Below are 15213 nucleotides of genomic sequence, written 5' to 3'. Positions count from 1 at the left end.
CTCTTTAAAAAAAAAAATATTTGATTCACACCAGTTCCACTTCTTGTTTTCCTAGCAATTCCTTCCTTATAACTTGTTTGCCTGCCTAAGGTCCATTTTTCATTTCAGAAAAGCATGTCAACTCAGCTTCATTTTTCACCTGGATCCCATGAACAAATTTCCCTCCTGTTCTGTGAAATAGTGGCCAGTGAAAATGTCTGCAGCAGCGCATCAGTGCAGAGCTCACACTGTACTTCTTGTTGATAATGGGAAGGAGCTGATGGACTTCCTGTTGTACCTATAAAAAGTTTGGTGATGACCCTGGTAGTTTTCATCTTCACCATTGGGTTGCTGTGCTTCCTTCACCTTCTGTTCCCCAAACCTGGCCGCACTCTCCTTGACAACTGGAGCTGCTGCTGTCTGGGATTCCTATTTCTCACTTCTCCAGTGTGTTTGCCAGAAAGGAAGACATGAAGGTGTTACACCTTCCTTCATGTTGGTCTCACTCCCACCTTTAACTTTTGACATCTTAGTGTTACCTGGATTTGTTGTCATACATCTGTACTTCTGCTCCTAAGCACTGTCATACATCCAAACAAAATACTTGCTGGATCCTTTCATAGGTTGTTTTTTTTTATCTTTTATTCCATCCTTTGGAAATTTACCAAACACCCAGCAGTCTCTTTTCAAATCTCCAGAATCTGAAGTCTTGCTTAAAATCACTGCTGCACTTCCTTAGTGACAAGGAGTGCTGGCAGGATCAGGACTCCTTCGCTAATAGCTTTTCTTGTGTGGAGGTTTAGTAACTAAATATGTTAATACTATGTTGGTAAATATATATTAATTGTATTTAAAAAGTAGATTAAAGTATTTAATAGTCGCTTAAATTTGTATGGTATAAAAGCATGTTAAACTCTCTGGGTCATGAAAATTTGTTCCTTCTTCTCACGTATGACTTTCCTAAATCTGTTTGAAAAGCGGAACTCAGACTTTTAAAACTATTTGTATAAATGTGGCTGAATGCCTGGTTTTCAACTTGCAATAGAAACAATAATTCATTGCCTAAATTTAGGACAGGTGTAAGATGGCAGAACTTGCCTGCATAATGCAAAACATATTCAAGTTCAGTCTGATGTGCTCCTGACTCTTTGGGCTTCTGAAAGCCCACCTCCCTGTTCCCTCCAAGCATCATGGAGGCCCTAGAACAGGAGGGGCTGAGTTGTGAAATTGCTGTACTTGCCATCACTGCAGGCATAATTGTTTCCAGGCTTCTTTGTTTTAGCTCTGAACAAAAGCCAAAATCTCCCTGTTTTTCAGGTTGTGAAACCTCTGCTTTCTAGATGCTGGGCAGGGACAAAAGTTGTTCATTTGGATACAGAAGTTCATAGCAGAACCAGATGGATCTGTAAGGGGAGGCAGCAAGACAAGGACACTGTCTCTTAACATGAAATGTGTGTGCCATAGGGGCAGCTGGAATGCAGGCCTTGGAGCCTCCTTGGAAAATCCCCTGGAAACCTGAGTGTTATTTCTAAACCAGAAGATTTACAATGGTGAAATCATGAGTTATTTCAAACAGCCCATGATTTAGCTCCCACTTTCCATGTGAGTATCTGCTCATTCCTAGAGGAGCAGAAATTGAGCCCATTACTGGCATGATTAATAGGGTTATGGGTATCCTTGACATGGAAGTTTGCATGGGCTGGCAGAGCAGGACAATGAGAGCCATCTGTACTCCTAGGGAGGCACTCCAACTGTAAACAGAGAGAGCTAATCAGCAAAGCAAGCTGTGGGCAAAGCATAGCTGCTCACCCTGAATGTCATTCAGGGAGTGATGGGGCAAAATCTGTCCTTAAATGTGCTCTGTACCTGCTTTCCTTGCCCCACGCAGGTGGTGGAGTGTGTGCTGGGGCTGCAGTCTCTCAGGGAGCCCTCTACCACAGCAGCCTCTGCACTGTGGTATTTGTAAAGCATAGCTGCATCCCAGCCTTCTTTTTTATTTTGATGGACTATGTCATTGCCTTTTTGGTAACGTTTGGTAAATCTGTTTACTTGGATGAAAGTGGAGCTGAGCAGCTTTTCATTAGAGAGCCTGAAGTTCAGCATTACCAGGGAGGAGCATGTCAGCCAGTGTGCAGTTAGGTGTCTCTGAAGGGCAGCCTTTGCAGGAAGTAAATATCATTGTTGTTGGTGCATCCCTGTAAAGATTTAACCACTGCTAACGTGCTTTCAGACTAAAAGCTGTTCAGAATAGATTGAGACTGAAAATGCTTGAAATGGCTAATGGAGTTTGAACTCCATTTTCAAATGCTAAATTCACCATGTCACTGGGAAATAGTCACTGCCTGAAAACATTATTCCTAATCAGTGTTTGAGAAGGAGCAGTAGGAACTTCTGTGCTTCACTGTAGAAGGTGAATGTGGCAAGAGAAGGTGCTTAGTGAAATTGCACCTTATAGCTCATCCAACACCTGAGCCCAACAGCTTGTGCAAATGAGACAGCCTGGCAGTGCCAGAAATCATGGTTGGATATAGGATATTTATATAAAACAAATTTAAAATAATTCAGAAGAATTATAGACTTGAATGCTTTAGGCTGATACCTGCATTATTTGATTACCACAGTTTGCATGCACAAATGAGAGCATAATTGGTCTCTAGATTGAACAAACAATTGCCATGATTGCCTAAACATTAGAAAATTAGGCTGAATTCACAGCATATTTATAAATACTGAATTCTCTAAATAAAATCTCTGATTTTTTGGAGGACTGTTTCAGAAGCACATATTCTGTTGTTGAAATTTAGTTTTTTGGATAAAGCAGTTTTGGTGAATAACACCATGCCTGATCAGCCTTTAAAAGAATTTAACTTTGAAAGTAATCAACTATGAACAGGAAGAGCCTTTGTGGCCAAGCTTTTGCAGCTAAGTGGTTAAACATAACCAGTTCTCAGAAGGGAAGTTCTTTGTAGTTTTAACACAAGTTTAAATATAACAATATGCAACATTTTCCATGTCCCAATTCTTTGTAAATAAACCTGTGATATTCTTTGTCAAAGTCTACAAAGGCAACAAGCCTGGTGTTGCCTGACTTCTTTAGTTTGTAGGGCTGTGGTTCTTTTCTTTCTTTCAAGTGCAGCCTTGTTGGGAAGGACAGTGGGGGAATGTACCATGGGCAGAACACTGGCCTTAGGTTACCTGTCTTGTTCACTGCAGTATTTTTAACAGGCTGTGTAAGGACAGGGAGGCAAATGGCCCCACTAAGGCAAATATTAGCTCTCTCAATCAGTGTGTTCATATCAGTTGACAAGAAGTGTTGTATTAAGTAAAAAGCTGACTTGCTCTATGTCTTACCTATAAAAAAGGTACTTGAAACTACTTTCTGTGCAATATGTGGGGCAGGCAAATTTTGCTGTGGGCAAGCAGAACAGGTCTCTGAAGCTTATTCACCACCATGACAGGGTAACTGTGAGGTACAAGGTGCATTACATCTGCATTACAAGCTCTCCATATCAGGGGCCACAGGGGCACCCCAGGCTTTCCAGCTGTGCTCAGGGATTGTGTCCTGTCGTGACTGCTTAAAAAACTTTGCTGCTTAAAATGTCACATGTGTGTGAAGTAAAAGGAATAAGGCACCTTTCAGAGACTGAGAGTACTGCTGGGAAGCCCCTAAGCAACCAAGAATTCAGACTTCTATTACTAAGAATGGCCTGAAAAGTCATACTCCTCTAGCTTCTGTCTCTTTTGCTCATAGACTCAATGATTGTGAAAATCACTTCATGCAGGCATTGGTGACACAGATGGTAGAGTCCAGGAACCCACATTTCAGGAAACTGTGCTCTGTTTGTTGGAACAGTGGGATTTTTTTCTCTTTCTGGTGCCTATGAGGCCCCCATCATTTTTGTGAGAGCCATGGTTTAATCATATTGTATCCTGAGCTCTCCAGATGAAGCAGAAGTTTGGGGAATCCCATGATGTTTCTGCCTGAGTGAAATGTGGCTTTTTTTCATAACTACTCATGTGGAAAGTGATGAAGGGAAATCAGAGTGGTTCATATAAACTCTAAGAAAAAATGCAGTCAGTAATATCCAGGCACTTGTGTAGAGTTTGGGTGCTTCAGTTTATGGAGAGAAAACATCACCTTTTAGTCTGAGGGTGAGGCTATGGAGGAGAGCCTCCAGGGATGCAGGAGGTACTGCAAGCTGCTTCATGGGATTAGTATGTGGTGATTCTTCATACTAAACCAATTGTATGCCTCAGGCCTTCCTCTGGAAACTGTGGGTCTTTCTGTAATGGAAGAGAAAATGTGTTTGGGAGACCAGATTTGTCTGTCATCTTGAATGACAGGGTTACTCCATTGTAACTAAGAGCATAATCTGGGCTGCTGGGCATTGGTTTTGGTTGTCTTCTCTTAAGGCAGAGAAAATGAGTGGGACAGATCTGTAGGTTAATTGAAAACACGGCAAAGCTTCCTCTTGTGAGCCTTGTGCAAAGTGGCTGCCTTGGCCAGCCCCAGGGTCACAGAGGCACTGCTGGTGGCCCTGGCCTCTTGCTGGGAGCCAAGAGCAGCTTGGCTCCTCGTGGAGAGCTTCAGGAGATGCACTTCTCTCTGTGGTTTCCTGCTCTGGGGCCTGACAAGGCAGCTCAGCCAGCAGCTGCTTTCAGAAATAGGGCTTAATTTGTGGAGGCTGGAAGGGGCTGCAGGTGGTGTCCATGTGCTGCTGCCTGTGCCCACAGGTGGGGATGTCCCTCCAAGAAGCTGCTGCCTGGTTCTCCTTGTTTTCCAGCCATGGAGCTGTCCTGTGGCACTCCTTTTGCAGCTTCCTGGGGCCACTCTGCTCCTCTTGAGTCAAAGCTTTTAGTTCTGTCTCCACATTCCTCCCCAAAAAGGCATGGGGTGGAGAAGGGAAGTGGAGGAAGCAAGTATCACTGTTGGATTTGGCACAAATGTCAGGGAGAGGATGTAAGAAAAATTTGACTTTTTTTTTATCAGAAACCTCAGACACTGAAGGAGCTTTGCTTGGAACTGTTTTATTCCCAGAAATCTACTTGAACACTGTTCTTGCTCATAATTAATGCCTTAGCTGATAGCATTGAATGGTGTGTGTGGGCAGGAGCTGGGTTGCAGTTGTTGGTATGCATGTGTGTTGGCTGCACGACAAACTGAAAAATGCAAGCCATGATAGCAAGGTTCTTAACCTCTTCCTGAGACACAACTGCTCTTCTGTTTGGCTTTGACTAAATTGCCTTTTTTTTTTTTGTTTATTGTCAGATAGACACAATTTCACTGGAAATCAGGACACTGTATCCTTCTGTACCTGAAGATGCAGAACAAAAAGCAGAAAATTTATTTGTTAGAGAGGTGAGTATCTAATTTTAAATGCAATCAAGAGTCTGGGGGAGGTTTGCTATCTTTATAATTAACATATTTTTTCTTTTAATATGCTTTAGGTGCTTTGAATCGGGTTTGAATTTTGAAGGCCAGTAGGAGGGGGGAGGGTTAACAGCATGCCTGCAGTTGCCCATTATGAGATGTTTGTATCTAGAAAAAATGCAAATGCACTGAATTAGCCTGTCATTGTGCTGTTTTCCAGCTGCATTCCCTGTGACCACTAGTCCACTGTTATTGATGTTGGTATTTTTACATCACTGCTAATGATCATGATCTGCATGTGGTCTGCACTTTGAAAATATTGATGCCATTCCAAAAATAGATAACCAATTGGCACTGGTTTAGACTCTTCGGTGTTATTACAAGGTAATTTCATTTGGAGGTGTACATATGAGGAGTAGGTGCAGTGTGAAGTGTGTTTAGGGGTTTCTATTTATTGTCAGTGTTTAGAGTCTGTTTGGCTTTACCATAACAGAAAATTCAACAAATTCTTCCTTGACAGTTAAAGGCCCACCACGAGTGAAAAATTGCTTTACCCTTAAAAAAAACCCCTATGGTTGTATTGTTTTCAGACCTGATGTCAGATTGTTGGAGAAGATTTCTCATCCTGCTCCCTCAGGAATATTTTGTGTTGTCACTGGTTTTATAATTCTGAAGGACTTTAGAGGAGCTGATTGCACTGTTAAAAGGAATTTACTTTTGATGAACCCTCAACGTTCCCATCTTTCATTACAAATGTGCAAAATAGCTCACCATTTGCATTAACAAAATGGGTTTATGAAGCCAAATTTTTGACCAGCTTTGAGAAAGAGTTAAATTCCAAGCACTTATGATTAGCCCATAATGTGATGGTTCTCAGCCTTTTTATCACAGATTGGGATTTTTCACACCTTGCTTCTGGTCTGAAAACGTATTTCATATGTGCTATAATTGCAAGGGAAAACTGTGAGGAAAAGTGAGTCACAGACAAGCACAGGGATTAGAAATCCTTAAGTCCAAAATGTAGCTGTTGAATTGTATACAATGTGACATTTTACAGGCTGGCCCTATTTCTTTTCAGCAGGTTTGAAAAGAGCAATAATAATTTACTGCCGGCTCAGATTGCCTGAACTTTGCCATCTTTGTTAATCTGGCAGCAGTGTTAAAAGATAACATAGCTTGTGGAGTTATCTGCCTTCCCAGAAGTCTCACTGCCCTTTCAGCACTTTGGGGTCTGCTTTTTATTTCAAGGTTCCACAAGTTGCAAGGCCAGCACTGTGCTCATGGCTTTGCAGAGAAAGTGGAGGGTCTAAAAATGGAACACAGTGCACGGTGCCTGGGAATCGTTACAGCCGAGCACGCCAAGGCGATGCTAATGGCAACCTGGTAAAACACACCTTGAGTGCATCTATTAGCTCTCTCTGCACTGCCAGGGAGCCAAGGGGAGTGGGACATGGGAGCAAAGCAGTGGAAAAAAGCAGTACTGACGGACTAAGGCTGTGCATGGAAGAGTAGCAGGGTAGAGACCGCGTTTAAAGTAGTAATGCATGTGTTCCAATTTGCCACAAAGCCAAAAATTATGCATATATACACAATAAATTAAACTCTATGAAGGGGATGGTTTCCAGTCTAAAATTAGGCAAAACTGAGCACAGGGTTCTGTGATGATCTGTGATGGCTGTCCCCTGCAGCAATTGCAGAGGTGTTCCTGCCCTAGCTGCGGCCTGTTGTGTTCATGGCAGGTGTTCAGCACTTTGGGATAGTTGTACAGGAGTGGAGTTGGTGGCCTTCATCTCTGTCTGGGAACTGTGGAAAAGCCAACTCTTCACTCACTGAAGGAGTCTTGCTTCAAATATAGCACAGTGTGAGCAGTGAAGGTGTCCACCTTGTGCACACTTGGCTGACTGTTGGTCACCTGGACTTGTGGCAGCCCAGGATCAGATGCCAATTCCTGATGACACTCTGGGGAATGTCCAGTTCCACATGCTGATGCCATTTTGGTATCAGCTGTCTCTGGCTGCTCGCTGTCTCAGTACTTCAGCAAGTTGAGACAAAGACATGGAGCAAGTTGGTGAGCTCTAAAAGAGGGGTCTGCTCTTGGAGGGAAAACCAATTTCCTTTGTATGGTGCAGTGTGAGGACATGGTGCTGAAACTGTTGAAGATCTCAGATCCATGATCTCTGGTCTCCTTCTTCTGGGTGCTTGGTGGCGTTCCAATGGCCTTGTCTACAAGACAAGGTCATTTGTTAAGGGTTGTCAGAAGTCTGTGATAATGCCTTAACATCCTGTCTGTCCCTTCCTGGCTGTGTGTTTCCCACTGGTGGCAGTAGGAAAGCTTTTCCTCCACCTCTAGCCCTCTCATTGCTGTAGCCCTTCAAGGATGAGGGGTTTTTTTCCCCCAGCCCTCACCAAAATCCATACAACGACAAGGGATTTGATCAGATTTCCCTTCCTCAAGCAACCATAAACATTACTTATACCAGGAGGACTCAATTGCCTGGGCAATATCAGTTTTTTGTATCCAGAAGAGCTGACAAGACAGATGGAGACAGATGAGGCTGATGTTGCTGAGGAAAGCTTTCAGTATCAATGGCATTTGGTGCTGTCCATCTGTAGTGGAGGGTTTCTGACTCTGGTTCTCTATTGAGTTCTCTTAACACTGCTTTTGCATTCTTCAGGAACTCAAAACTTTCTCTGTTTGTGATATTGAAATGTTATTGCAATGGGTGAGGCAGAAGAATTGACTTTAAATAAGATGTCTGACCACCTGTGTTTTGCTGAAACTGCAAAATGAAAATCTAAAACAAAATAAAACCAAGGCAAATAAATATTCCCTTAATAAGTATCTTATGCCTGCAAAGAGAATAAATATTTTGCATTCTATGATTGATTAATATCCGAGTCCCTTTATTCATTTATACCTCCTAAGTATTAGCTTTATTTTAAAGTTAATACTTTGTGAATTGATTATTCCTATAGCTGTAGTTGTATTAGGATATTTTCCTTCTGGATTTTTCCACCTTAATTTTTCTTAGGCAGGAGCAGCCTGAGGAACTAAATCAGGTTCCAAGAAAGGATAAGTTTCCAGAAACTTTTAAAGCCAGAATAAAATTATCTTCAGTGGTTTGTTGTTTTAAGTATTCCTGACTTCCTTTATCATGCTGCTTCCTTCCAAATTCTGAATTTTCTCATTCCTCACAGAGTTTGTTGCATGTCTGCTGCATTAATGCCAGTCAGCATTGTCCTCATGGTCCATAATTTTGGCAAAAAGAGACATTCACTTCACTAGAAACAAAAGTAAATTCTTCCTTACAGATAATTAAAACATTTCTAATATCACCTTTCCTACGGCTGTATCCTGAATATGCAGATCAAATGGGAATGCTTGAGATTTTCCCCACATTTCATTTGGAAATATAAGGAAATACTGAACTTTGCTTTTCAAAGTTACATCTGGTTTGAGGAACTTAAACTACCTAATTGTGATGTATTTAATCCCATATTGGTTTGCCTCAAGTCAGCATTTTCAGGAAGAATGCAGGCATGGGCACACAAAGACATCCTGTTTGTGTGTGTGTATCTATAGGAATAAAATTCTAGTTATATGTAAAGAAAAATGCAGAAAGTAAATAAATATTAATTGTCAACTCTCCTTTAAGAAATGAGTTTAAGTCAGGTGATCCTGCCACAAAAAAGGTGCTATGTGGATGAGTTTTACAAAAAATGTTTGCAGAGAGGGGCTGTCCCCATGAATGAGGAGAGGTGTAGGAGCTGTGCAGGGGCAGAAGGAGGGATCTTCCTGCGTGAGAAAGAAATGAAAATGAAACAACAGTGTAGGAAAATTGCAATTTTATTCAGTGAATGATGTAGTTAATTTTGTCTGTGATAATACAGTGTTCATGTGGGTGTCTCTGAACTTTCCTGTTGAGGTTTTCTAGATACACAAGAAGGAGTTGTCACTTGTAGTAAGCTTACAAAACCCTTGCTACTCATCTGAGGGAGTTTTTATTTGAGGTATTGCAGGCTGGGTTTTTACAGGATCTGCAAGCAATTATGAAACATGGGTTTTATTAATCACAATGTGAAAAAACCACAGCCTGCTGTATAACTCCTGAAAATGGTGGTGTGCCCATAGTGTTGATTTCAGAGCCTTTTTGATTTGCAGACCAATCTGCATTGTTCTTACCTTTTTCCCAGACTAAAATGGGAACTCCTGTTGACAATGACACTAAGAGAGTTTTGCCATTCATCACAGTGTAATTTTCCCCATCTTCAAAATCTAAGTTTTTTTAGTGCACGAAAGAGCTGTGGTGTCAGGGCTAGACATAGATTATTAAAGGATAGTGAGTATTTTGATAGCACAGAAGATAAATACTTGTTAAAATGTTTGATACTTTAAAACAATAGTGTGTTTCAATGTTTTGGCTTGTTACTTGCCTGTGTCACTGGACTTGGTGTGAACTGTTATTTTGGGAACAATTTTGAGAGCCCCAGAATGAAGGTCCAGGTTGGCAGCAGCCACTGGTGATGCTGTGATGCGGACTGGGCTGGATTTCTCTCAGGGTGATCTCAGCTCCTTCCACCTCCCAAAGCCCCACACATTTCCTTCCTTTGGTGTTGCTGCTGAGGTCAGAGGATGGAGAGGAGGCTCTGTGAGCAGGGCTGTGCACGTCATGGCAGAGCACAGAGCCTCCTCTGCAGCTTCCTCTGCAGCGCCACAGCCAGCTCTGAACGTCCTGGCTTTCTGTCCCAGGCTCCTGCACGGGCCTGCCCTGCCCTGTTCCACCTCAGGGACAGCCACTCTGCCAGGCTGGGGGGCAGAGTCTCTCTGTGCATGCAGTTCCCCTTGTTCCACTAATGACTTCTATTGTATGTCCATTTCTATTTCTGAAGTCCACATACTAGTGCTGCCTCAGAGAGGATATAAGCAGGGGAGTTGTTTCCTTTTTGTTTCCTTCACTTCCCCCTTTTTTTGTTTTTTTCTTTTTGTTTATTTGGGGTTTTTTTTTGTGAATTGGCTGGTTGGGTTGGGTTTTTTTCCCTTCCAAAAGGTTCCTTTCCATTGCTGGGTAAATCTTAAATGTCTTTTTCACAGTGGTAGCCATTGTGCTGTCATCACCAGAACCAGAGATAAGAAGTTACACGTGGAAAAAGTCTGCAGGATTGTCTGTCCCTGCAAAGAAAAATTAGGCCATCTGGACAAAAAGAAAAAATAAAAAAACAAAGGAAAGACCTTAGTTTGATAGGGCCCCTGGGAATGGGCTGTGCTGCCTGCCTGGTTAACAGAGCAGCAGAAAGTTCATGCAAACATGTGCCAAGCCTCCCACATCCGAAAACTTCCATTTCTCCGTCTATATTTTTCCTCCCCCACAGTTCACTTGAGCTCAACAGCCCCTGCATTGGTGCCTCTGTTCTTTGCCAGGAATTATCCAGCTCTAGCCTCTTCTTGAAATCTCTGCCTCTATAAAGGTTTCACTTGCTCCTCAAATCAGGTTTGCAGGTATTGTTCCTCATTGCTAAAACTTAATTTCCAGTAGTAATTTCCAATTTTAAAAAAATCATTCTAAGTCAGTACAGTAAGCAGAAGTATTTAATTTTCAGTTGGGATATTCTGAAGAGAAAATCTTTTTTTGGAGTTATTATTTAAGTTAGCTCTAGTTTCCCCACAGAAGCTAGCTCAGAACAGTGGTAGCTGTTGCACTGGGTTGGCTTGTTTTTTGTGGATTTATTGAGTGATACTTGAATGTGCTGCTTTGTCCCCTTTGATTTTTATTTTGATTAGCTTTTTCTTGAAGGAGCACAATAAACCTTTATAGTTACAAGCTAAAACACTGTGGCCTGCTTTATATGTTATTCACAACTGCTGTTTTGAACACACCAGCCTATAATGTTTGCAATAAAAGCTGACATTGAGAGCTCTCTGTGGGCTTTAAATGCATTTGTTAAATAAAATACTTAGCAATGAAAGTACCACAGGGGAAAAGGGCTCCTTTCTCTAGAAGGTTCACTTGGTTTACATTTGCCAGGGAGAAGGGGAGTCATGTGTGAATTGGAGGTTCTGGGGTCACCATCCCAATGCTCTGTGAGCTTCTCCTTGGCTTGTGTAGAATAGAGAATATGTGTCTCTTGTAAGATGTTCTTATAGCCTAGGTGACTGTCACACACATTTAACACAAATACAAGAGTGACCAAGTTGTTTTATGAAGAATCATAAGACAGAAAGTTGGGTGTGAGGTGTTTTTTTTAATTATCTCTACATTTAGAGGCCAAGTGCAATCAGTGCTGGAGTGGTTTTCAGGGGTAGCTTTCAACCTGACCCTGGCAAGTGCAGGGAGAGTCAGTTATAGTGCTGGAATATTATCCTCATTCTTGGAGAATATGGCATTGTATTGTCTAATGGTCTCACTTTATTCTGGATCCTGTAAAATAATGAGGTCTTGTGTCAGATGAGAAGGTAGATAGTGGATCCACCTGGAATGTGTTTACTGCCTTTGGTTGTGCTGAACTGCCGGGGAGGGAATTGCCTGTAAATGTGCACCCACTTCCAGGCCACCTTTCCACACTCTAGACCAAATAGAGCTGTCACAGAAGACTCTGAATACAAAGAAGACTGCTTCCTAAAATCATTTATGGCTACATATGCTGCCTATTTTGCACAAGATTTAGAAAAAGAGATCTGTTTAGCCAGTGCTGAGTAATCTAGACAGCCCATCTGAGGTTTGCTCCAGCAGCCTGATAATCCCCTCTCTGTCCCTCTGAGGCAGAGCCCTGTGCAAGCAGCGACTCCCATGGGCACTTCAGAAGGAGCTGGGAATGAAGAGAGGGAATACTCCCCATTGAAGCAGTCAACCTTTTTATACTAGTTTATAATTGTCCTTTTAGTCTCTTTCTTTCTACTTTCCCTGCACAGTTTTTGGTATTTAGGCACCTTTGATCCATCTGTTATTCCATTCTGTTTGAGGCCTGGAGTCTCATGCCTTTCTGTGAAACTGTCTTTAGTGTTCCCACCTCAGATTCCTTTCAGTCCTGCTGCTTCTTCCTCTACTGTAGATCCCCACCCTTTTCCTTCCTGATGTCCCTCCTTTTCCCTGTGGTCTTGGGCAGCAGCCTCTACTGTTGGGTTGTAGGCTTGATCCCTCTCTTTCTTCCTTTCCATCTCAGGTGGGCTGGCACAAATCTTCAGGTGGAGTGTGGGGAGAAAACAATACAATACTGTGATGAAGTCTTCAGCATACTGTACAAATATCAGTTTGCAATTTACACTCTGTATGAAGAATCACTGGAAATTCTAACACAGTGTCATTTTTCTTGTAGATTTGCACCTTAGCAATAAGTGTACATATTTCATGCATCTTGTTGCCTTTCAAAATGTCATGTTGTGTTTAACTGCATTGATAAAAGTTCTGCATCAAATAAATTGCACAGATATTCTGGTCTATTTGACAGCACAGTCAAGCCCTTCTGTGTAGTTCAGGTTTGGCTTCCTTATTTAAGGGAGATTGATGTATTAAGAACAATTTTCAAAGGTGGATGCAAAACCAGCAAGAAAATTTTTAGACAGCGAAAACTGCATGATGGCCTGACTCAGCAAATTCAGTGTGGAAGGGAAAATGAGACTGGTGAAAAATTATAATCCTTTTAATATATTCCTGAATGTGATTAAGAGGTTAAAGATCAATCCTAAGGGCAGAATAAGAAGTAGAGCACTTGTGCTGCAACAAGGGAGAATAAAAGAGTAAGGGAAATGTATTTACAGTGGAAGGCTTAGGTAATGAAACAGGATGCAAACAAAAAATGTGTAATCAATGTCCATGGAGGAAGTCAGGCCTAAACTAGATCGTGTCTTTTGAGGCAGTAACTATATAATTTAATGATGCTTCCTGGAAAGCAAATGAGAATCAGTAAAGCATGTTAAATTGCTATCAGCTCCCTGCTCCATCTTGTGTGATTCAGTGCATTTGATTTTAAAGGGAAATTGTGCTTCAAATTATGGAAACATATGGCTCTGGCTTTCCTTTAAGAACTGAGCACTCAGTTCTAAAAGAGAAGACTATGTTCTCTAGCATGTGGGCTGCCCAGAACTTTGTCAATTCTTTAGCCTTCTTGAGTCTAAACCCTTGCAGTAATTCCATGTTATTGTTTGTGTTTCTTCTCTTTAGGCTTGTAAATACTACAGTTCCCACTGGCATGTTGTGAACTACAAATATGAATCCTATTCAGAAGACTTTCGACACTTACCACAGTAAGAGCTCACCTAAGTTCCCTTTTTTTATTATTTTTTCCCCATTAAGCTTGTGTTATTTGCTAAGCTTTATCCATATTTGCACTTTCCTTTGTCTTCTAAGCTGTGCTTGTTTTACTGTATTTTTAGTGCCTAGCATTTTTTAAAAGGGGAAGCAAAGGTCCTTCAGAAAAGTTCAAGACTCTGCAGAATTCACTGGTATCAACAAACTCCATTAGTGCTGATTCAAATCCTTACGAGTGTATTTGCGTTTTCAGAGCACAGTTGATACAGGAGAAGTGGCTTTTCCTTAATAATGCATAAATGTCACTCACCTTTCACTGGGATTCATTCTCCTTTTAGTTCCCCTGAGGAACAGAGAGTAGGATTTCAGTGCTTTATGGCTGTATTGTACAGGAGAGCTCAGTGCACTGATGGTACAAGGCAGTGGAGGTGTGCCAGTGTCAGGGCAAGGGGCATTTCTCCTGTGCTTGGAGGCACTCAAACATGAAAATCACTGGAAAAGTGCTGGGAGGAGCAGGAACAAGTTCCTTGAGTGGAAAGAAACAAAGAATCTGGTCTCATTCCTACATGCATGAGTTTCTACCCATACTCTCGTTTCTGGAAGGTTTGTGTCCTGCCCCTGAGGAAGGTTTTAGAGAGTAGTTACCAAAATCACAAGTGCCAGAATGAGCTGTTTTACTGTTTTCTTTCATGGAGTTTGTCATTGAAATTAACTGTATGAAAAAGGTTTTTACCTGCACATAAGACAGGAATGCATGAGTGCTCCAAGCTTGGGTTGGATGGAAACTAGTACTAACTTCATTGCTGCAAGCACTGAAAAAACTCATAAAATCGAGTCTTATGGCTCAGTTAGATGCTGTGCTCAGAAGATTTTGCACTGCAAACCTTCCTTTAGACCTGCATTTGCTCTTGTACGTTGGCATTTTTATGAACAGCGTACATGGTAGTACAAAAAGCCATTAAGAGCAGTTTTGCTAATCAGAGATTATAAAAACACCCTTTCTTAAATACCCAACCTGCTGATTGGTTTAGAAAATTAATGCATTTAGTGCTCGAGAAAAATGGTTGTAGCACAGCAGTTTTCCATTTAACCTTAAATATCTTCACTCTTATGAAATATGCATGGGGCAGATGTGGGTGCATTACTATGCACAAAAGTACATTTTAACTGATTACATACATCCCCTTCTGCAAAGGATATTTTAGTGTGGTGCTTAATGGGATTTGCTTTCATGGGTTCATGCTCCAGGGGTACCAGGGGTGTCTTACATCTTACTTTTTCCCCCTGCTAGCACATACATTGTACTGATGATTATACTGACACCAGATCTTGTGTCTTGTATCTCTTAGGGAAGGTTTGGGTGCTACACTTGTTGATATTTCAGACACAAAGTTATAGCAGGGCTTGTCTGCGTTTTGTTTGCTGGAAACCTCCATGGATTTTGAGCTTAATATACCTGTAACAGATCTGGTTTGAGATCCACCTCATTTCATATTGTTTCCAGCCTCCTCTACCTTGGTTTGCATGTGCATGTTACAAAATTTGGTGTTTCAGACTAAACCTTTTCAATAAAAATAGAGACATGATATGTCCTGGTCATTATACTGTATCTCACTGTTG

At 41.6% G+C, this 15213-nt stretch overlaps 1 protein-coding gene across 4 annotated transcripts in view; it reads left to right on the top strand.

Moving 5' to 3' along the window:
• Nucleotides 1-15213, top strand: part of DOCK10 (dedicator of cytokinesis 10) — a 117675-nt gene that overhangs the window by 32654 nt on the left and 69808 nt on the right. For all 4 annotated transcript variants that reach the window (XM_054282412.1, XM_054282415.1, XM_054282414.1 and 1 more), the window contains exons 3-4: nucleotides 5249-5338; nucleotides 13507-13589. In XM_054282412.1, coding sequence (XP_054138387.1) covers nucleotides 5249-5338; nucleotides 13507-13589 — 173 coding nt within the window. The remainder of the gene's footprint in view (nucleotides 1-5248; nucleotides 5339-13506; nucleotides 13590-15213) is intronic.

This window comes from Melozone crissalis, unplaced genomic scaffold (genome assembly GCF_028551555.1).
Source record: "Melozone crissalis strain CALT ecotype California unplaced genomic scaffold, PUWL_Pcris_2 ptg000034l_1, whole genome shotgun sequence".
Classification (NCBI taxonomy): domain Eukaryota; kingdom Metazoa; phylum Chordata; class Aves; order Passeriformes; family Passerellidae; genus Melozone; species Melozone crissalis.
This window is presented reverse-complemented; position numbering and strand designations above follow the sequence as displayed.